The following is a 23,696-nucleotide window of genomic DNA, read 5'->3' as shown; positions in this document are numbered from 1 at the left end:
CAGTGTGTTCCTCTCCCTCCAGGTTAATGAACCAGAGACTGGTCCAGGAGATGTGTTCCTCTCCCTCCAGGTTTATGAACCAGACTGGTCCTGGACCAGTGTGTGTTCCTCTCCCTCCAGGTTAATGAACCAGAGACTAGATCAGAGGACTGGTCCTGGACCAGTGTTAAACCAGTGTGTTCCTCTCCCTCCAGGTCTAGGTTTGTGAACCTGCTGGACTGTTAAACCAGTGTGTTCCTCTCCCTCCAGGTCAGATGATCTGACTGGAGGACCAGTGAAACCAGTGTGTTCCTCTCCCTCCAGGTTAATGAACCAGAGACTAGTGATGACTGGTCCTGGACCAGTGTTAAGAGTGTGTTCAGGTTAATGAACCAGGAATGGGACTGGTCCTGGACCAGAAACAAGACCAGAGACTGGATCAGAGGACTGGTCCTGGACTGTTAAACCAGTGTGTTCCTCTCCCTCCAGGTTAATGAACCAGAGACTAGATCAGATGACTGGTCCTGGACCAGTGTTTAACCAGTGTGTTCCTCTCCCTCCAGGTTAATGAACCAGAGACTAGATCAGATGACTGGTCCTGGACCAGTGTTAAACCAGTGTGTTCCTCTCCCTCTAGGTTTGTGAACCTGCTGCTGAGTCAGATGTCTGTGGAGGACCTGAGAGAGGAGGCGTGTGACTGTCTGTTTGAGATTGTCAATAAAGGAATGGACCCGACAGACAAGACCAAGCTGGTCGAGTCCCTCTGTCAGGTCCTGCAGTCGGCTGGCTTCTTCAACGTGGACCAGGTAGGTACACACACACACACACACACACACACACACACACACACACACACACACACACACACACACACACACACACACACACACACACACACACACACACACACCATAACACACACACACACACACACACACCAACTAACACACACACACACACACATAACACACACACACACACACCATAACTAACACACACACACACCATAACACACACACACCATAACACACACACACACCACACACACACACACACACACATAACTAACACACACACACACACCAAACTAACACACACACACACACACACACACACACACACATAACACACACACACACACACACACACACACCATAACTAACACACACACACACACCACAACACACACACACACACACACACCACATAACTAACACACCACACACACACCACACACAAACTCGCTACTCCATTTCCCACAGTCCAACAAAAGGCCAAAGGCTCCATTTCCTCTTCCTCCTCACCTCTACTTCCTGAATGGATGTGAAACTGTTTCCTGTTTATACCTGAAAAGCCCCCCCCCCCTGTTTCCTGTCTTGGCTCCACCAGGAGGAGGATGTGGACTTCCTGGCTAAGTTCTCCAGACTGGTGAACGGGATGGGCCAGTCTCTGGTGCTGAGCTGGACCAAACTGGCCAAGGGGGGCGACGTGAAGGCAGCCGCCGAGGCGCTGAGTGCCCTCGAGACCAAGGTCCCTCTGCTCCTCCAGCTGCTGGTCCACGACGACGACGACATCTCAGCCAACATCGTAGGCTTCTGCTACGACTACCTGAACATACTCAAACAGGTGAGATACACCCTGCTCGTTGGGAATATGGCTCCCTATTCTCTATGTGCACTACATCTGACCAGAGGTCTATGGGAATATGGCTCCCTATTCTCTATGTGCACTACATCTGACCAGAGGTCTATGGGAATATGGCTCCCTATTCTCTATGTGCACTACATCTGACCAGAGGTCTATGGTAATATGGCTCCCTATTCTCTATGTGCACTACATCTGACCAGAGGTCTATGGGAATATGGCTCCCTATTCTCTATGTGCACTACATCTGACCAGAGGCCTATGGGAATATGGCTCCCTATTCTCTATGTGCACTACATCTGACCAGAGGCCTATGGGAATATGGCTCCCTATTCTCTATGTGCACTACATCTGACCAGAGGTCTATGGGAATATGGCTCCCTATTCTCTATGTGCACTACATCTGACCAGAGGTCTATGGGAATATCTTTCCAGACAGGATGGGCACTACATCTGACCAGAGGTCTTTACTAGATAGGATATGGACACTCTAGATGTATCTTTACTAGACAGGAGAGGAGGCCTCTAGATGTATCTTTACTAGATAGGAGAGGAGACACTCTAGATGTATCTTTACTAGACAGGAGAGGAGTCACTCTAGATGTGTCTTTACTAGACAGGAGAGGGAGACACTCTAGATGTATCTTTACTAGATAGGAGAGGGAGACACTCTAGATGTATCTTTACTAGACAGGAGAGGGAGACACTCTAGATGTATCTTTACTAGACAGGAGAGGGAGACACTCTAGATGTATCTTTACTAGACAGGAGAGGGAGACACTCTAGATGTGTCTTTACCAGACAGGAGAGGGAGACACTCTAGATGTATCTTTACTAGACAGGAGAGGGAGACACTCTAGATGTATATTTACTAGATAGGAGAGGGAGACACTCTAGATGTATCTTTACTAGACAGGAGAGGGAGACACTCTAGATGTGTCTTTACTAGACAGGAGAGGGAGACACTCTAGATGTATCTTTACTAGACAGGAGAGGGAGACACTAGATGTATCTTTACTAGACAGGAGAGGGAGACACTCTAGATGTGTCTTTACCAGACAGGAGAGGGAGACACTCTAGATGTATCTTTACTAGATAGGAGAGGGAGACACTCTCGATGTATCTTTACTAGATAGGAGAGGGAGACACTCTAGATGTATCTTTACTAGACAGGAGAGGGAGACACTCTAGATGTATCTTTACTAGACAGGAGAGGGAGACACTCTAGATGTATCTTTACTAGACAGGAGAGGGAGACACTCTACACTCTAGATGTATCTTTACCAGACAGGAGAGGGAGACACTCTCGATGTATCTTTACTAGACAGGAGAGGGAGAGACTCTAGATGTATCTTTACTAGACAGGAGAGGGAGACACTCTAGATGTATCTTTACCAGACAGGAGAGGGAGTCACTCTAGATGTATCTTTACTAGATAGGAGAGGGAGACACTCTAGATGTATCTTTACTAGACAGGAGAGGGAGACACTCTACACTCTAGATGTATCTTTACCAGACAGGAGAGGGAGACACTCTCGATGTATCTTTACTAGACAGGAGAGGGAGACACTCTCGATGTATCTTTACCAGGCAGGAGAGGAGACACTCTCGATGTATCTTTACCAGACAGGAGAGGAGACACTCTAGATGTATCTTTACTAGATAGGAGAGGGAGTCACTCTACAGATGTGTCTTTACCAGACAGGAGAGTGAGACACTCTAGATGTATATTTACTAGACACGATGGAAACCATAGAAATATAATCTCTAGAACGGGCGTGGAGTAGCCCCTCAGACCACTGTCATGTGACAGCGTCCTCAATAGGGTCCGGTTGGCACGGTAACACGGTAACATGACGTAAACTTGTGTTCATCTGCTTAATCTTCCTCAAGGGATCCGAGTGGCAGAGTCACATGCCTCAGGTAGGGAGAGGAGGACAGGAGGCCATTGAAGAGTACTGGGACTCAGACAAGGTGGAGAAAACTGTCCACACTAACTGACCCCAATCATTAGCATAACCCCCCCCCCTGTTCCAGGAAGAGACAGCAATGAATTAGCTGATCAACTGTCTGAATTATTCTACATTTACAACAAATATAGACTAGGAAATGGCCGTGGTATAATTGACTTTACAAACCAGCAACACATTCAAGTTTACCTTTCCAAATGATGCAGAACATTTAGAGGTGTGTGTGTGTGTGTTTATCATAGTTAGCTGGCCAGTATGTCCTGCTGTCTGGAATAGCCCACTGCGTTGTATTAAAAGGCCTGAGGTTGTGTCTCATAATGAGAACATTCTGGTGTGTCATAATGAGAACATTCTGCTGTGTGTCTCATAATGAGAACATTTTGCTGTGTGTCTCATAATGAGAACATTTTGCTGTGTGTCTCATAATGAGAACATTCTGGTGTGTCATAATGAGAACATTCTGCTGTGTGTCTCACAATGAGAACATTCTGGTGTGTCATAATGAGAACATTCTGTTGTCTCATAATGAGAACATTCTGGTGTGTCATAATGAGAACATTCTGCTGTGTGTCTCACAATGAGAACATTCTGGTGTGTCATAATGAGAACATTCTGCTGTGTGTCTCATAATGAGAACATTTTGCTGTGTGTCTCATAATGAGAACATTCTGGTGTGTCATAATGAGAACATTCTGCTGTGTGTCTCATAATGAGAACATTCTGCTGTGTGTCTCATAATGAGAACATTCTGGTGTGTGTCTCATAATGAGAACATTCTGCTGTGTCTCACAATGAGAACATTCTGCTGTGTCTCACAATGAGAACATTCTGCTGTGTGTCTCACAATGAGAACATTCTGCTGTGTGTCTCACAATGAGAACATTCTGCTGTGTGTCTCATAATGAGAACATTCTGCTGTGTGTCTCATAATGAGAACATTCTGCTGTGTGTCTCATAATGAGAACATTCTGCTGTGTGTCTCACAATGAGAACATTCTGCTGTGTGTCTCACAATGAGAACATTCTGCTGTGTGTCTCACAATGAGAACATTCTGCTGTGTGTCTCACAATGAGAACATTCTGCTGTGTGTCTCACAATGAGAACATTCTGCTGTGTCTCACAATGAGAACATTCTGCTGTGTCTCACAATGAGAACATTCTGCTGTGTCTCACAATGAGAACATTCTGCTGTGTGTCTCACAATGAGAACATTCTGCTGTGTCTTATAATGAGAACATTCTGTTGTGTCATAATGAGAACATTCTGTTGTGTCATAATGAGAACATTCTGTTGTCATAATGAGAACATTCTGTTGTGTCATAATGAGAACATTCTGTTGTGTCATAATGAGAACATTCTGTTGTGTCATAATGAGAATACTCTGTTGTCTCATAATGAGAACATTCTGTTGTGTCATAATGAGAACATTCTGTTGTGTCATAATGAGAACATTCTGCTGTGTCTCATAATGAGAACATTCTGTTGTGTGTCTCATAATGAGAACATTCTGTTGTGTCATAATGAGAACATTCTGCTGTGTGTCTCATAATGAGAACATTCTGTTGTGTCATAATGAGAACATTCTGCTGTGTGTCTCATAATGAGAACATTCTGTTGTGTCATAATGAGAACATTCTGCTGTGTGTCTCATAATGAGAACATTCTGTTGTGTGTCTCATAATGAGAACATTCTGTTGTGTCATAATGAGAACATTCTGCTGTGTGTCTCATAATGAGAACATTCTGTTGTGTGTCATAATGAGAACATTCTGTTGTGTGTCTCTCCTCTTCTAGTTCCCGCTGCTGACAGACCAACAGAAGACTCACGTTGAGGTGCGATTTCATCAGGAACTCTTTGGGCTGGTTTCCCAGACACAGATGAGGCCTAGTTCTGGACTAAAAATATGTTTATTTTATTGTATTCCAGGAATATAATTACTCTGTGTCTGGGGAAACCAGCCACTAGCTTTTTAAACCTTTTCTAGTGTCTGTCCATCTGTCATCTTGTTAGCTGATATATCCAGTATGGAAATAAAATGCAAATGAATTTATAACATTTTTGACATGTGTTTTTCTGGATTTTTTTGTTGTTATTCTGTCTCTCACTGTTCAAATAATCCTTCCATTAAAATTATAGACTGATCACTTCTTTGTCAGTTGGCAAACGTACAAAATCAGCAGGGGATCAAATACGTTTTTCCCTCACTGTATCCTGAATGTTGACTGTGCTCTCTGTCTCACCAGGACATCATGTTGGCCGTCATGAAGAAACTAACTTATGATGAAGAGTACAACTTTGACAACGAGGTAAAACTTTGACTGAGTTTTAAATTGGGGGGTTGAACAGCATTTTCATTACTCTACTCACTCTCTCCATCTTCCTCTGTCCATCTCTTCCCCCCTCTTTCTCTCTCCTCTCTCTCCTTCTCTCTCTCTCCTTTCTCTCGCTCCTTCTGTCTCCTCGCTCCTTCTCTCTCTCTCCTCTCGCTCCTTCTCTCTCTCTCCTCTCGCTCCTTCTCTCTCTCTCCTCTCGCTCCTTCTCTCTCTCTCCTCTCGCTCCTTCTCTCTCTCTCCTTTTGCTCCTTCTCTCTCTCTCCTCTCGCTCCTTCTCTCTCTCCTTTCTCTCTCTCTCTCCTTTCTCTCTCCCTCTCTCTCCTTTCTCTCTCTCCCTTCTCTCTCTCCTCTCTCTCTCTCCTCTCTCGCTGTCTCTCTCTCCTTCTCTCTCCTCTCTCGCTCCTTCTCTCTCGCTCCTTTCTCTCTCTCCTCGCTCTTTCTCTCTCTCTCCTTTCTCTCACTCCTTCTCTCTCTCTCTCCTTTCTCTCACTCCTTCTCTCTCTCGCTCCTTCTCTGTCTCTCCTCTCGCTCCTTCTCTCTCTCTCCTTTTGCTCCTTCTCTCTCTCTCCTTTTGCTCCTTCTCTCTCTCTCCTCTCGCTCCTCTCTCTCCTTTCTCTCTCCCCTTTCTCTCTCCCTCTCTCTCTCCTTTCTCTCTCCCTCTCTCTCTCCTTTCTCTCTCTCCCTTCTCTCTCTCCTCTCTCACTGTCTCTCCTTCTCTCTCCTCTCTCGCTCCTTCTCTCTCGCTCCTTTCTCTCTCTCTCCTCGCTCTTTCTCTCTCTCTCTCTCCTTTCTCTCACTCCTTCTCTCTCTCTCTCCTTTCTCTCGCTCCTTCTCTCTCTCTCCTTTCTCTCTCTCTGTCTCTCTCTCTGTCTCTCTCTCTGTCTCTCTCTCTGTCTCTCTCTCTGTCTCTCTCTCTGTCTCTCTCTCTCCTCTCTCTCTCTCTCTCTCTCTCTCTCTCTCTCTCTCTCTCTCTCTCTCTCTCTCTCTCTCTCTCTCTCTCTCTCTCTCTCTCTCTCTCTCTCTCTCTCTCTCTCTCTCTCTCTCTCTCTCTCTCTCTCCTCTCTCTCTCTCTCTCTCTCTCTCTCTCTCTCTTCTCTCTCTCTCTCTCTCTCTCTTTCCTCTCTCTCTCTCTCTTCCTCTTTCTCTCTCTCTTCCTCTCTCTCTCTCTCTTCCTCTCTCTCTCTCTCTCTTCCTCTCTCTCTCTCCTCCTCTCTCTCTTCCTCTCTCTCTCTCCTCCTCTCTCTTCCTCTCCCTCTCTCCTCCTCTCTCTTCCTCTCTCTCTCTCCTCCTCTCTCTTCCTCTCCCTCTCTCCTCCTCTCTCTTCCTCTCTCTCTCTCCTCCTCTCTCTTCCTCTCCCTCTCTCCTCCTCTCTCTTCCTCTCTCTCCTCCTCTCTCTTCCTCTCTCTCTTCCTCTTTCTCTCTCTTCCTCTCTTCCTCTCTCTCTTCCTCTTTCTCTCTCCTCCTCTCTCTCTCTCTCTCTCTGTCTCAGGGGGAGGATGAAGCGATGTTTGTAGAGTACAGGAAACAGTTGAAGATGCTGTTGGACCGCCTGGCTCAGGTGTCTCCTGACCTGCTCCTGGACGCTGTAGGCAGAGTCTTCAACAACACCATACAGTAAGACTCCATCTTGTTTTGTTCCCCGATATCCACCTTATTTCCTAACTTTGCCCCCTTTTTTAACCGACTGTTGTGAAGAAGCGTGTATTGATCCTGATTGTGTGTCTCAGGCGATGGCAGACGGCGTCCTTCATGGAGGTGGAGGTGGCCATCAGGCTGCTGTACATGCTAGGAGAGGCTCTGCCTGCGTCTCACGGAGCTCACTTCTCTGGCGACACGGCCAAGACCTCCGCCCTGCAGGACATGATGAGAACGGTGAGTTACACACGGCCAAGACTGACCCAGGGTCCTGATCCTAATGTCTGACATCATATCCTGTGTTCTCCCTGTCTCCTCAGCTAGTCTCCTCTGGTCTCAGTGGTTACCAACACACAGTCTAATGTCTGACATCATATCCTGTGTTCTCCCTGTCTCCTCAGCTAGTCTCCTCTGGTCTCAGTGGTTACCAACACACAGTCTAATGTCTGACATCATATCCTGTGTTCTCCCTGTCTCCTCAGCTGGTCTCCTCTGGTCTCAGTGGTTACCAACACACAGTCTAATGTCTGACATCATATCCTGTGTTCTCCCTGTCCCCTCAGCTGGTCTCCTCTGGTCTCAGTGGTTACCAACACACAGTCTGTTGTTTCTAATGTCTGACATCATATCCTGTGTTCTCCCTGTCTCCTCAGCTGGTCTCCTCTGGTCTCAGTGGTTACCAACACACAGTCTAATGTCTGACATCATATCCTGTGTTCTCCCTGTCTCCTCTGGTCTCAGTGGTTACCAACACACAGTCTAATGTCTGACATCATATCCTGTGTTCTCCCTGTCCCCTCAGCTGGTTTCCTCTGGTCTCAGTGGTTACCAACACACAGTCTGTTGTTTCTATTGTCTGACATCATATCCTGTGTTCTCCCTGTCCCCTCAGCTGGTCTCCTCTGGTCTCAGTGGTTACCAACACACAGTCTGTTGTTTCTAATGTCTGACATCATATCCTGTGTTCTCCCTGTCCCCTCAGCTGGTCTCCTCTGGTCTCAGTGGTTACCAACACACAGTCTAATGTCTGACATCATATCCTGTGTTCTCCCTGTCTCCTCAGCTGGTCTCCTCTGGTCTCAGTGGTTACCAACACACAGTCTAATGTCTGACATCATATCCTGTGTTCTCCCTGTCTCCTCAGCTGGTCTCCTCTGGTCTCAGTGGTTACCAACACACAGTCTAATGTCTGACATCATATCCTGTGTTCTCCCTGTCCCCTCAGCTGGTCTCCTCTGGTCTCAGTGGTTACCAACACACAGTCTGTTGTTTCTAATGTCTGACATCATATCCTGTGTTCTCCCTGTCCCCTCAGCTGGTCTCCTCTGGTCTCAGTGGTTACCAACACACAGTCTAATGTCTGACATCATATCCTGTGTTCTCCCTGTCCCCTCAGCTAGTCTCCTCTGGTCTCAGTGGTTACCAACACACGTCTGTGTCGCTGGAGTTCTTCGAGACGGTGGTTCGTTACGACAAGTTCTTCCTGGTTGAACCGCAGCACATTCCCAACGTCCTGGTTAGTACAGTACTAGACTGTCTGTCCTGGTTAGTACTGCAGTACTAGACTGTCTGTCCTGGTTAGTACTGCAGTACTAGACTGTCTGTCCTGGTTAGTACTGCAGTACTAGACTGTCTGTCCTGGTTAGTACTGCAGTACTAGACTGTCTGTCCTGGTTAGTACTGCAGTACTAGACTGTCTGTCCTGGTTAGTACTGCAGTACTAGACTGTCTGTCCTGGTTAGTACTGCAGTACTAGACTGTCTGTCCTGGTTAGTACTGCAGTACTAGACTGTCTGTCCTGGTTAGTACTGCAGTACTAGACTGTCTGTCCTGGTTAGTACTGCAGTACTAGACTGTCTGTCCTGGTTAGTACTGCAGTACTAGACTGTCTGTCCTGGTTAGTACTGCAGTACTAGACTGTCTGTCCTGGTTAGTACTGCAGTACTAGACTGTCTGTCCTGGTTAGTACTGCAGTACTAGACTGTCTGTCCTGGTTAGTACTGCAGTACTAGACTGTCTGTCCTGGTTAGTACTGCAGTACTAGACTGTCTGTCCTGGTTAGTACTGCAGTACTAGACTGTCTGTCCTGGTTAGTACTGCAGTACTAGACTGTCTGTCCTGGTTAGTACTGCAGTACTAGACTGTCTGTCCTGGTTAGTACTGCAGTACTAGACTGTCTGTCCTGGTTAGTACTGCAGTACTAGACTGTCTGTCCTGGTTAGTACTGCAGTACTAGACTGTCTGTCCTGGTTAGTACTGCAGTACTAGACTGTCTGTCCTGGTTAGTACTGCAGTACTAGACTGTCTGTCCTGGTTAGTACTGCAGTACTAGACTGTCTGTCCTGGTTAGTACTGCAGTACTAGACTGTCTGTCCTGGTTAGTACTGCAGTACTAGACTGTCTGTCCTGGTTAGTACTGCAGTACTAGACTGTCTGTCCTGGTTAGTACTGCAGTACTAGACTGTCTGTCCTGGTTAGTACTGCAGTACTAGACTGTCTGTCCTGGTTAGTACTGCAGTACTAGACTGTCTGTCCTGGTTAGTACTGCAGTACTAGACTGTCTGTCCTGGTTAGTACTGCAGTACTAGACTGTCTGTCCTGGTTAGTACTGCAGTACTAGACTGTCTGTCCTGGTTAGTACTGCAGTACTAGACTGTCTGTCCTGGTTAGTACTGCAGTACTAGACTGTCTGTCCTGGTTAGTACTGCAGTACTAGACTGTCTGTCCTGGTTAGTACTGCAGTACTAGACTGTCTGTCCTGGTTAGTACTGCAGTACTAGACTGTCTGTCCTGGTTAGTACTGCAGTACTAGACTGTCTGTCCTGGTTAGTACTGCAGTACTAGACTGTCTGTCCTGGTTAGTACTGCAGTACTAGACTGTCTGTCCGGGTTAGTACAGTACTAGACTGTCTGTCCGGGTTAGTACAGTACTAGACTGTCTGTCCTGGTTAGTACAGTACTAGACTGTCTGTCCTGGTTAGTACAGCAGTACTAGACTGTCTGTCCTGGTTAGTACAGCAGTACTAGACTGTCTGTCCTGGTTAGTACAGCAGTACTAGACTGTCTGTCCTGGTTAGTACAGCAGTACTAGACTGTCTGTCCTGGTTAGTACAGCAGTACTAGACTGTCTGTCCTGGTTAGTACTGCAGTACTAGACTGTCTGTCCTGGTTAGTACTGCAGTACTAGACTGTCTGTCCGGGTTAGTACTGCAGTACTAGACTGTCTGTCCGGGTTAGTACAGCAGTACTAGACTGTCTGTCCTGGTTAGTACAGCAGTACTAGACTGTCTGTCCTGGTTAGTACAGCAGTACTAGACTGTCTGTCCTGGTTAGTACAGCAGTACTAGACTGTCTGTCCTGGTTAGTACAGCAGTACTAGACTGTCTGTCCTGGTTAGTACAGCAGTACTAGACTGTCTGTCCTGGTTAGTACAGCAGTACTAGACTGTCTGTCCTGTCTGTCCAGTTAGTACAGCAGTACTAGACTGTCTGTCCTGGTTAGTACAGCAGTACTAGACTGTCTGTCCTGGTTAGTACAGCAGTACTAGACTAGACTGTCTGTCCTGGTTAGTACAGCAGTACTAGACTGTCTGTCCTGGTTAGTACAGCAGTACTAGACTGTCTGTCCGGGTTAGTACAGTACTAGACTGTCTGTCCTGGTTAGTACAGCAGTACTAGACTGTCTGTCCTGGTTAGTACAGCAGTACTAGACTGTCTGTCCTGGTTAGTACAGCAGTACTAGACTGTCTGTCCTGGTTAGTACAGCAGTACTAGACTGTCTGTCCTGGTTAGTACAGCAGTACTAGACTGTCTGTCCTGGTTAGTACAGCAGTACTAGACTGTCTGTCCATGGTTAGTACAGCAGTACTAGACTGTCTGTCCGGGTAGACTGTCTGTCTGTCCTGGTTAGTACAGCAGTACTAGACTGTCTGTCCTGGTTAGTACAGCAGTACTAGACTGTCTGTCCTGGTTAGTACAGCAGTACTAGACTGTCTGTCCTGGTTAGTACAGCAGTACTAGACTGTCTGTCCTGGTTAGTACAGCAGTACTAGACTGTCTGTCCTGGTTAGTACAGCAGTACTAGACTGTCTGTCCTGGTTAGTACAGCAGTACTAGACTGTCTGTCCTGGTTAGTACAGCAGTACTAGACTGTCTGTCCTGGTTAGTACAGCAGTACTAGACTGTCTGTCCGGGGTTAGTACAGCAGTACTAGACTGTCTGTCCGGGGTTAGTACAGCAGTACTAGACTGTCTGTCCGGGGTTAGTACAGCAGTACTAGACTGTCTGTCCGGGGTTAGTACAGCAGTACTAGACTGTCTGTCCGGGGTTAGTACAGCAGTACTAGACTGTCTGTCCGGGGTTAGTACAGCAGTACTAGACTGTCTGTCCTGGTTAGTACAGCAGTACTAGACTGTCTGTCCTGGTTAGCTCAGTCGCTGAATCAATGAACTCTACCTTTTAACATCTTGTCTTCACAGTGTTGAGGAGAGGGACAGTGGACCCCTGGTTAAAGGGGAGGTTTTGTATCTGTTGATGAGAGGGACAGTGGACCCCTGGTTAAAGGGGAGGTTTTGTATCAGTGTTGAGGAGAGGGACAGTGGACCCCTGGTTAAAGGGGAGGTTTTGTATCAGTGTTGAGGGACAGTGGACCCCTGGTTAAAGGGGAGGTTTTGTATCAGTGTTGAGGAGAGGGACAGTGGACCCCTGGTTAAAGGGGAGGTTTTGTATCAGTGTTGAGGAGAGGGACAGTGGACCCCTGGTTAAAGGGGAGGTTTTGTATCAGTGTTGAGGAGAGGGACAGTGGACCCCTGGTTAAAGGGGAGGTTTTGTATCAGTGTTGAGGAGAGGGACAGTGGACCCCTGGTTAAAGGGGAGGTTTTGTATCAGTGTTGAGGGACAGTGGACCCCTGGTTAAAGGGGAGGTTTTGAGTGTGTTTCTGTGTCCCTGGTTAGATGTCCTTTCTGGACCATCGGGGTCTGAGACACAGCAGTCCGAAGGTCCGTAGCAGAGTGGCCTACCTCTTCTCACGGTTCGTCAAGACACTGCAGTAAGTCCAGCTGTACCGTCACTAAGCACACGTTACCCTATGTTCCCAATGGGCCCCTATTCCCTATATAGTACACTACTTTAGACCAGGGCCCTATTCCCTATATAGTGCACTACTTTAGACCAGAGCCCTATTCCCTATATAGAACACTACTATAGACCAGAGCCCTATTCCCTATATAGTACACTACTTTAGACCAGGGCCCTATTCCCTATATAGTACACTACTTTAGACCAGAGCCCTATTCCCTATATAGTACACTACTTTAGACCAGAGCCCTATTCCCTATATAGTACACTACTATAGACAGGGCCCTATTTCCTATATAGTGCACTACTATAGACCAGGGCCCTATTCCCTATATAGTACACTACTATAGATCAGAGCCCTATTCCCTATATAGTACACTACTTTAGACCAGAGCCCTATTCCCTATATAGTGCACTACTATAGACCAGAGCCCTATTCCCTATATAGTGCACTACTTTAGACCAGAGCCCTATTCCCTATATAGTACACTACTATAGACCAGAGCCCTATTCCCTATATAGTGCACTACTTTAGACCAGAGCCCTATTCCCTATATAGTGCACTACTTTAGACCAGAGCCCTATTCCCTATATAGTACACTACTTTATACTATATATTATATAGTTCTAGAAGGTTCTTTGTGATTGACCCCAACCCTGTCCTCTGTTTACAGTAATAGTTCTAGAAGGTTCTTTGTGTTTGACCCCAACCCTGTCCTCTGTTTACAGTAATAGTTCTAGAAGGTTATTTGTGTTTGACCCCAACCCTGTCCTCTGTTTACAGTAATAGTTCTGGAAGGTTCTTTGTGATTGACCCTAACCCTGTCCTCTGTTTACAGTAATAGTTCTAGAAGGTTCTTTGTGTTTGACCCTAACCCTGTCCTCTGTTTACAGTAATAGTTCTAGAAGGTTCTTTGTGTTTGACCCCAACCCTGTCCTCTGTTTACAGTAATAGTTCCAGAAGGTTCTTTGTGTTTGACCCCAACCCTGTCCTCTGTTTACTGTAATAGTTCTAGAAGGTTCTTTGTGTTTGACCCCAACCCTGTCCTCTGTTTACAGTAATAGTTCTAGAAGGTTCTTTGTGTTTGACCCCAACCCTGTCCTCTGTTTACAGTAATAGTTCTGGAAGGTTCTTTGTGTTTGACCCTAACCCTGTCCTCTGTTTACAGTAATAGTTCTAGAAGGTTCTTTGTGTTTGACCCCAACCCTGTCCTCTGTTTACAGTAATAGTTCTAGAAGGTTCTTTGTGTTTGACCCCAACCCTGTCCTCTGTTTACTGTAATAGTTCTAGAAGGTTCTTTGTGTTTGACCCCAACCCTGTCCTCTGTTTACTGTAATAGTTCTAGAAGGTTCTTTGTGTTTGACCCTAACCCTGTCCTCTGTTTACAGTAATAGTTCTAGAAGGTTCTTTGTGATTGACCCCAACCCTGTCCTCTGTTTACAGTAATAGTTCTAGAAGGTTCTTTGTGTTTGACCCCAACCCTGTCCTCTGTTTACAGTAATAGTTCTGGAAGGTTCTTTGTGTTTGACCCTAACCCTGTCCTCTGTTTACAGTAATAGTTCTAGAAGGTTCTTTGTGTTTGACCCCAACCCTGTCCTCTGTTTACAGTAATAGTTCTAGAAGGTTCTTTGTGTTTGACCCCAACCCTGTCCTCTGTTTACTGTAATAGTTCTAGAAGGTTCTTTGTGTTTGACCCCAACCCTGTCCTCTGTTTACTGTAATAGTTCTAGAAGGTTCTTTGTGTTTGACCCTAACCCTGTCCTCTGTTTACAGTAATAGTTCTAGAAGGTTCTTTGTGATTGACCCCAACCCTGTCCTCTGTTTACAGTAATAGTTCTAGAAGGTTCTTTGTGTTTGACCCCAACCCTGTCCTCTGTTTACAGTAATAGTTCTAGAAGGTTCTTTGTGATTGACCCCAACCCTGTCCTCTGTTTACAGTAATAGTTCTAGAAGGTTCTTTGTGATTGACCCCAACCCTGTCCTCTGTTTACAGTAATAGTTCTAGAAGGTTCTTTGTGTTTGACCCCAACCCTGTCCTCTGTTTACAGTAATAGTTCTAGAAGGTTCTTTGTGATTGACCCCAACCCTGTCCTCTGTTTACAGTAATAGTTCTAGAAGGTTCTTTGTGATTGACCCCAACCCTGTCCTCTGTTTACAGTAATAGTTCTGGAAGGTTCTTTGTGTTTGACCCTAACCCTGTCCTCTGTTTACAGTAATAGTTCTAGAAGGTTCTTTGTGTTTGACCCCAACCCTGTCCTCTGTTTACAGTAATAGTTCTAGAAGGTTCTTTGTGTTTGACCCCAACCCTGTCCTCTGTTTACTGTAATAGTTCTAGAAGGTTCTTTGTGTTTGACCCCAACCCTGTCCTCTGTTTACTGTAATAGTTCTAGAAGGTTCTTTGTGTTTGACCCTAACCCTGTCCTCTGTTTACAGTAATGGTTCTTTGTGATTGACCCCAACCCTGTCCTCTGTTTACAGTAATAGTTCTAGAAGGTTCTTTGTGTTTGACCCCAACCCTGTCCTCTGTTTACAGTAATAGTTCTAGAAGGTTCTTTGTGATTGACCCCAACCCTGTCCTCTGTTTACAGTAATAGTTCTAGAAGGTTCTTTGTGATTGACCCTAACCCTGTCCTCTGTTTACAGTAATAGTTCTAGAAGGTTCTTTGTGATTGACCCCAACCCTGTCCTCTGTTTACAGTAATAGTTCTAGAAGGTTCTTTGTGATTGACCCCAACCCTGTCCTCTGTTTACAGTAATAGTTCTAGAAGGTTCTTTGTGATTGACCCCAACCCTGTCCTCTGTTTACAGTAATAGTTCTAGAAGGTTCTTTGTGATTGACCCTAACCCTGTCCTCTGTTGTTTACTCTGTTGCCAGTAAACACATGAACTCCTTCATTGAAGACATCCTGTCCAGGATACAGGACCTGCTGGAGCTAGCTCCTCCTGTAAGTTACCTCTATACATTACCCTATACACATTACCCTCCGCACATTACCCTCCACACATTACCCTCTACAGACCAGCTGGAGCTCCTCCTGTAAGTTACCTCTATACATTACCCTCTAAACATTACCCTCCACACATTACCCTCCACACATTACCCTCTACATACCAGCTGGAGCTCCTCCTGTAAGTTACCTCTACACATTACCATCTACAGACCAGCTGGAGCTCCTCCTGTAAGTTACCTCTACACATTACCCTCCCCCTGTATTGACCTACCTTGCCCTCCATACATTACCCTCCCCTCTGTCCTGGCCTTCATTCCCCTCCATACATTACCCTCCCTCTGTACTGACCTTCATTCCCCTCCATACATTACCCTCCCTCTGTACTTACCTACCTTACCCTCCATACATTACCCTCCCTCTGTCCTGACCTTCATTACCCTCCATACATTGCCCTCCCTCTGTCCTGACCTACATTACCCTTCATGCATTACCCTCCCTCTGTCCTGACCTACATTACCCTCCCTCTGTACTGACCTACATTCCCCTCCATACATTACCCTCCCTCTGTCCTGACCTACCTTACCCTCCATACATTACCCTCCCTCTGTCCTGACCTACATTACCCTCCCTCTGTCCTGATCTACATTACCCTCCCTCTGTCCTGACCTACATTACCCTCCATACATTACCCTCCCTCTGTACTGACCTACATTACCCTCCCCATATGTGCCTCAGGAGAACGGTTTCCCTGCGCTGCTGACCAGCGATGACCAGCTGTTTATATTTGAGACGGCGGGGGTGTTGATCGTCCACGGAGAGAGTCCCGCGGACAGGAAGCAGGCTCTGATGAGATCCCTGCTGACCCCGTTGACCGACGCCTTCCGTCTGCTGCTGGCCAAACTGGCCTCGGAGAGGGAGGAGGAGAGGCAGGCTGCGCTGGCTGACTGTCTGAGTCATGCTGTTGGCTTCGCTAGGTAAATATCCAACCACTAACCCTGATGTACCAACACTAACCCTGATATACAACCACTAACCCTGATATCCAACCATTGACCCTGATGTACAAACCCTGATATCCAACCACTGACCCTGATGTACAAACACTGACCCTGATGTACAAACACTGACCCTGATATCCAACCACTGACCCTGATGTACAAACACTGACCCTGATATCCAACCACTGACCCTGATGTACAAACACTGATATCCAACCACTGACCCTGATGTACAAACACTGATATCCAACCACTGACCCTGATATCCAACCACTAACCCTGATATCCAACCACTGACCCTGATGTACAAACACTGATATCCAAACACTAACCCTGATGTACAAACACTGACCCTGATATCCAACCACTAACCCTGATATCCAACCACTGACCCTGATATCCAACCACTGACCCTGATATCCAACCACTAACCCTGATATCCAACCACTAACCCTGATATCCAACCACTGACCCTGATATCCAACCACTAACCCTGATATCCAACCACTAACCCTGATATCCAACCACTAACCCTGATATACAACCACTAACCCTGATATACAACCACTGACCCTGATATCCAACCACTAACCCTGATATCCAAACACTAACCCTGATATCCAACCACTGACCCTGATATCCAACCACTGACCCTGATATCCAACCACTGACCCTGATATCCAACCACTAACCCTGATATCCAACCACTAACCCTGATATCCAACCACTGACCCTGATATCCAACCACTAACCCTGATATCCAACCACTGACCCTGATGTACCGACATTAACCCTGATGTACAACCACTGACCCTGATGTACAAACGCTAACCCTGATATCCAACCACTAACCCTGATATCCAACCATTGACCCTGATGTACAAACACTGATATCCAAACACTAACCCTGATATCCAACCACTAACCCTGATATCCAACCACTAACCCTGATATCCAACCACTAACCCTGATATCCAACCACTGACCCTGATGTACAAACACTAACCCTGATATCCAACCACTGACCCTGATATCCAACCACTAACCCTGATATCCAACCACTAACCCTGATATCCAACCACTGACCCTGATATCCAACCACTAACCCTGATATCCAACCACTAACCCTGATATCCAACCACTAACCCTGATATCCAACCACTGACCCTGATATCCAACCACTGACCCTGATATCCAACCACTAACCCTGATATCCAACCACTGACCCTGATATCCAACCACTGACCCTGATATCCAACCACTAACCCTGATATCCAACCACTGACCCTGATATCCAAACACTAACCCTGATATCCAACCACTGACCCTGATGTACCAACACTGATATCCAAACACTAACCCTGATATCCAACCACTAACCCTGATATCCAACCACTAACCCTGATATCCAACCACTGACCCTGATATCCAAACACTAACCCTGATATCCAAACACTAACCCTGATATCCAACCACTAACCCTGATATCCAACCACTAACCCTGATATCCAACCACTAACCCTGATATCCAACCACTGACCCTGATATCCAAACACTAACCCTGATATCCAACCACTAACCCTGATATCCAACCACTGACCCTGATATCCAACCACTGACCCTGATATCCAACCACTGACCCTGATATCCAACCACTGACCCTGATATCCAACCACTGACCCTGATATCCAACCACTGACCCTGATATCCAACCACTAACCCTGATATCCAACCACTAACCCTGATATCCAACCACTAACCCTGATATCCAACCACTAACCCTGATGTACAAACACTAACCCTGATATCCAACCACTAACCCTGATATCCAACCACTAACCCTGATATCCAACCACTAACCCTGATATCCAACCACTAACCCTGATATCCAACCACTAACCCTGATATCCAACCACTAACCCTGATATCCAACCACTAACCCTGATATCCAACCACTGACCCTGATATCCAACCACTGACCCTGATATCCAACCACTGACCCTGATATCCAACCACTAACCCTGATGTACCAACACTGATATCCAACCACTGACCCTGATATCCAACCACTAACCCTGATATCCAACCACTGACCCTGATATCCAACCACTGACCCTGATATCCAACCACTGACCCTGATATCCAACCACTAACCCTGATATACAAACACTGATATCCAACCACTAACCCTGATATCCAACCACTGACCCTGATATCCAAACACTAACCCTGATATCCAAACACTGATATCCTGATACCCCTGATATAGTAACACTAAGCCCTAGTAACACTAAGCCCCAGTAACACTAAGCCCCAGTAACACTAAGCCCCAGTAACACTAAGCCCCAGTAACACTAAGCCCCAGTAACACTAAGCCCTAGTAACACTAAGCCCCAGTAACACTAAGCCCCAGTAACACTAAGCCCCAGTAACACTAAGCCCCAGTAACACTAAGCCCTAGTAACACTAAGCCCCAGGAACACTAAGCCCCAGTAACACTAAGCCCCAGTAACACTAAGCCCCAGTAACACTAAGCCCCAGTAACACTAAGCCCCAGTAACACTAAGCCCCAGTAACACTAAGCCCCAGTAACACTAAGCCCCAGGAACACTAAGCCCCAGGAACACTAAGCCCTAGTAACACTAAGCCCCAGTAACACTAAGCCCCAGTAACACTAAGCCCCAGTAACACTAAGCCCCAGTAACACTAAGCCCTAGTAACACTAAGCCCTAGTAACACTAAGCCCCAGTAACACTAAGCCCCAGTAACACTAAGCCCCAGTAACACTAAGCCCCAGTAACACTAAGCCCCAGTAACACTAAGCCCCAGTAACACTAAGCCCCAGGAACACTAAGCCCCAGTAACACTAAGCCCCAGGAACACTAAGCCCCAGGAACACTAAGCCCCAGTAACACTAAGCCCCAGTAACACTAAGCCCCAGTAACACTAAGCCCCAGTAACACTAAGCCCCAGTAACACTAAGTCTGGTCACGTAGAGTAGTCTTCAGAGATAATGTCTGGTCACGTAGAGTAGTCTTCAGAGATAATGTCTGGTCACGTAGAGTAGTCTTCAGAGATAATGTCTGGTCACGTAGAGTAGTCTTCAGAGATAATGTCTGGTCATGTAGTGTAGTTTTCAGAGATAATGTCATGTACAGTAGTCATCAGAGATAATGTCTGGTCATGTACAGTAGTCTTCAGAGATAATGTCATGTGCAGTAGTCTTCAGAGATAATGTCTGTGTACAGTAGTCTTCAGAGATAATGTCTGGTCATGTACAGTAGTCTTCAGAGATAATGTCATGTGCAGTAGTTTTCAGAGATAATGTCATGTGCAGTAGTTTTCAGAGATAATGTCTGGTCATGTACAGTAGTTTTCAGAGATAATGTCATGTGCAGTAGTTTTCAGAGATAATGTCATGTGCAGTAGTCTTCAGAGATAATGTCATGTGCAGTAGTTTTCAGAGATAATGTCATGTCGTGTGCAGTAGTCTTCAGAGATAATGTCATGTCGTGTAGTGTAGTCTTCAGAGATAATGTCATGTCGTGTAGTGTAGTCTTCAGAGATAATGTCATGTCGTGTAGTGTAGTCTTCAGAGATAATGTCTGGTCATGTAGTGTAGTCTTCAGAGATAATGTCATGTACAGTAGTCTTCAGAGATAATGTCATGTGCAGTAGTCTTCAGAGATAATGTCATGTCGTGTAGTCATCAGAGATAATGTCTGGTCATGTGCAGTAGTCTTCAGAGATAATGTCATGTACAGTAGTCTTCAGAGATAATGTCATGTGCAGTAGTTTTCAGAGATAATGTCATGTCGTGTGTCTTATTCAAGTCATGTGAATAAATGGTTAATAAGTGATGAGCAGTAATGGACTTTTATTTCACTCTGTTCCAGCATTCAACCCACATAATGCATAAAACATTCACTATTTATAGAACTGAACCCGAACCTCAAAAAGCACTAATCGCTCAGCACTCTTCTCTCTGGGTTTACAGGTTCTGTTCCTGCTAATTACAACATTTTCCTCTCTTCCTCTCGCTCCCTCTCTCTCCTCTCCCTCCTCTCTCTCTCCTCTCTCTCTCCCCTCCCTCCTCTCTCTCTCCCCTCCCTCCTCTCTCTCTCCCCTCCCTCCTCTCTCTCTCCCTCCCTCCTCTCTCTCTCCCCTCCCTCCTCTCTCTCTCCCTCCCTCCTCTCTCTCTCCCCTCCCTCCTCTCTCTCTCCCCTCTCTCTCTCTCTCTCTCTCCCTCCCTCCTCTCTCTCTCTCCTCTCCCTCCTCTCTCTCTCTCCTCTCCCTCCTCTCTCTCTCTCTTCCCTCTCGCTCCCCATCTCTCTCTCTCTCTCTCCCCTCCCTCTTCTCTCTCTCCCCTCCTCTCTCTCTCTCCCCTCCCTCCTCTCTCTCTCTCCCCTCCCTCCTCTCTCTCTCCCCTCCCTCCTCTCTCTCTCCCCTCCCTCCTCTCTCTCTCCCCCTCTCTCTCTCTCTCTCTCTCCCTCCCTCCTCTCTCTCCTCTCCCCTCCTCTCTCTCTCTCCTCTCCCTCCTCTCTCTCTCTCTTCCCTCTCGCTCCCCATCTCTCTCTCTCTCTCTCCCCTCCCTCTTCTCTCTCTCCCCTCCCTCCTCTCTCTCTCTCCCCTCCCTCCTCTCTCTCTCCCCTCCCTCCCTCCTCTCTCTCTCCCCTCCCTCCTCCTCTCTCTCTCCCCCCTCCCTCTTCTCTCTCTCCCCTCCCTCTTCTCTCTCTCCCCTCCCTCCTCTCTCTCTCCCCTCCCTCCTCTCTCTCTCCCCTCCCTCCTCTCTCTCTCCCCTCCCTCCTCTCTCTCTCCCCTCCCTCCTCTCTCTCTCCCCTCCCTCCTCTCTCTCTCCCCTCCCTCCTCTCTCTCTCTCCCTCCCTCTTCTCTCTCTCCCCTCCCTCCTCTCTCCCCTCCCTCTTCTCTCTCTCCCCTCCCTCTTCTCTCGCTCCCCTCCCTCCTCCCGCTCTCCCCTCCCTCCTCTCTCTCTCCCTCCTCTCTCTCTCTCCTCTCCCTCTTCTCTCTCTCCCCTCCCTCTTCTCTCTCTCCCCTCCCTCTTCTCTCTCTCCCTCCCTCTTCTCTCTCTCCCTCCCTCCTCTCTCTCTCCCCTCCCTCCTCTCTCTCTCCCCCCCTCTTCTCTCTCTCCCCTCCCTCTTCTCTCTCTCCCCTCCCTCTTCTCTCTCTCCCCTCCCTCTTCTCTCTCTCCCCTCCCTCCTCTCTCTCTCTCCCCTCCCTCCTCTCTCTCTCCCCTCCCTCCTCTCTCTCTCCCCTCCCTCCTCTCTCTCTCTCCTCCCTCCTCTCTCTCTCCCCCTCCCTCCTCTCTCTCTCCCCTCCCTCCTCTCTCTCTCCCCTTCCTCTTTTCTCTCCCCCCTCTCTCTCTCCCCTCCCTCCTCTCTCTCTATCTCTCCCCTCCCTCCTCTCTCTCTCCCCTCCCTCCTCTCTCTCTCTATCTCTCCCCTCCCTCTTTTCTCTCCCCCCCCTAGTCGTACCAGTAAGGCGTTCAGCAACAAGCAGACAGTGAAGCAGTGTGGATGTACTGAAGTCTACAGAGACTGTCTGCAGACCTTCCTGCCTGCACTGAGCTGTCCTGTCCAGAGGGGGTCTCTGCGTAGCGCTGTCCGCTCCTTCCTGCACCGCATGATCATCTGTCTCGAAGAAGAGGTCCTGCCCTTCGTCCCTGCGGCATCGGAGCACATGCTGAAGGACTGCGAGGCCAAGGACCTGCAGGAGTTTATACCCCTCATCAGTCAGATCACCGCTAAGTTCAAGGTAACCAGGGACCTGCTACACAGTTAGAGGACATTTTACATTTTACATCTCTCCTCTCCAGGACCAGGTGTCTCTGTCTCTCCTCTCCAGGACCAGGTGTCTCTGTCTCTCTCCTCTCCAGGACCAGGTGTCTCTGTCTCTCTCCTCTCCAGGACCAGGTGTCTCTGTCTCTCTCCTCTCTGTCTCTCTCCTCTCCAGGACCAGGTGTCTCTGTCTCTCTCCTCTCCAGGACCAGGTGTCTCTGTCTCTCTCCTCTCCAGGACCAGGTGTCTCTGTCTCTCTCCTCTCCAGGACCAGGTGTCTCTGTCTCTCTCCTCTCCAGGACCAGGTGTCTCTGTCTCTCTCCTCTCCAGGACCAGGTGTCTCTGTCTCTCTCCTATCCAGGACCAGGTGTCTCTGTCTCTCTCCTCTCCAGGACCAGGTGTCTCTGTCTCTCTCCTCTCCAGGACCAGGTGTCTCTGTCTCTCTCCTCTCCAGGACCAGGTGTCTCTGTCTCTCTCCTCTCCAGGACCAGGTGTCTCTGTCTCTCTCCTCTCCAGGACCAGGTGTCTCTGTCTCTCTCCTCTCCAGGACCAGGTGTCTCTGTCTCTCTCCTCTCCAGGACCAGGTGTCTCTGTCTCTCTCCTCTCCAGGACCAGGTGTCTCTGTCTCTCTCCTCTCCAGGACCAGGTGTCTCTGTCTCTCTCCTCTCCAGGACCAGGTGTCTCTGTCTCTCTCCTCTCCAGGACCAGGTGTTTATGCCTCTGGTCCTCTCTGTCTCTCTCCTCTTTGTCTCTCTCCTCTCCAGGACCAGGTGTCTGTCTCTCTCCTCTCCAGGACCAGGTGTTTATGCCTCTGGTCCTCTCTGTCTCTCTCCTCTTTGTCTCTCTCCTCTCCAGGACCAGGTGTCTCTGTCTCTCTCCTCTCCAGGACCAGGTGTTCATGCCTCTGGTCCTCTCTCTCCTCTCCAGGACCAGGTGTTCATGCCTCTGGTCCTCTCTCTCCTCTCCAGGACCAGGTGTCTCCGTTCCTACAGCAGGTGTTCATGCCTCTGGTCCTGGCCATCTTTGAGGTGTTGTGTCGACCTGCTGAGGACAACGACCAGGCAGCAGCTCTGGAGAAACACATGCTACGTAGAAGCTACTTCACCTTCATACAGACGATAACCTCCAGTGGGATGAACGAAGTCCTGGCCAACCAGGGTGAGCTGCCGCTCAGTGTGTACTGTGGTTCTCCAGGGTTCTGCGTGTGTGTTCTGTTACCCAGGTGTTGAGAACATTAAGTGTGTGTGGTTCCTCAGCTATGAATATTTGTTGCGTGGTTCTCCAGGGTTTTAAGTGTGTGTGTTCCTCAGCT

General features: G+C 47.7%; 1 protein-coding gene and 1 long non-coding RNA gene across 2 annotated transcripts in view; both read left to right on the top strand.

Annotated features, from left to right (window-relative positions):
* The window catches only part of LOC127918135 (exportin-T-like), a 46,808-nt gene that overhangs the window by 20,376 nt on the left and 2,736 nt on the right, over positions 1 to 23,696 (top strand). Inside the window, 12 exon segments of the mRNA XM_052501363.1 lie at positions 617 to 785; positions 1,369 to 1,605; positions 5,389 to 5,427; positions 5,839 to 5,901; positions 7,418 to 7,542; positions 7,656 to 7,800; positions 8,960 to 9,079; positions 12,516 to 12,610; positions 15,516 to 15,585; positions 16,327 to 16,565; positions 22,076 to 22,361; positions 23,353 to 23,542. Coding sequence (XP_052357323.1) covers positions 617 to 785; positions 1,369 to 1,605; positions 5,389 to 5,427; positions 5,839 to 5,901; positions 7,418 to 7,542; positions 7,656 to 7,800; positions 8,960 to 9,079; positions 12,516 to 12,610; positions 15,516 to 15,585; positions 16,327 to 16,565; positions 22,076 to 22,361; positions 23,353 to 23,542 — 1,778 coding nt within the window.
* On the top strand, positions 12,633 to 15,486 carry LOC127918139 (uncharacterized). The gene is made up of 3 exons (XR_008099102.1): positions 12,633 to 13,383; positions 14,209 to 14,648; positions 15,189 to 15,486. It is a non-coding gene; the product is annotated as an uncharacterized LOC127918139 (long non-coding RNA).

Source organism: Oncorhynchus keta, unplaced genomic scaffold (genome assembly GCF_023373465.1).
Source record: "Oncorhynchus keta strain PuntledgeMale-10-30-2019 unplaced genomic scaffold, Oket_V2 Un_contig_1335_pilon_pilon, whole genome shotgun sequence".
Classification (NCBI taxonomy): domain Eukaryota; kingdom Metazoa; phylum Chordata; class Actinopteri; order Salmoniformes; family Salmonidae; genus Oncorhynchus; species Oncorhynchus keta.
Note: the sequence above shows the minus strand (reverse complement) of the source record. Positions and strands in the feature narration are given on the sequence as shown.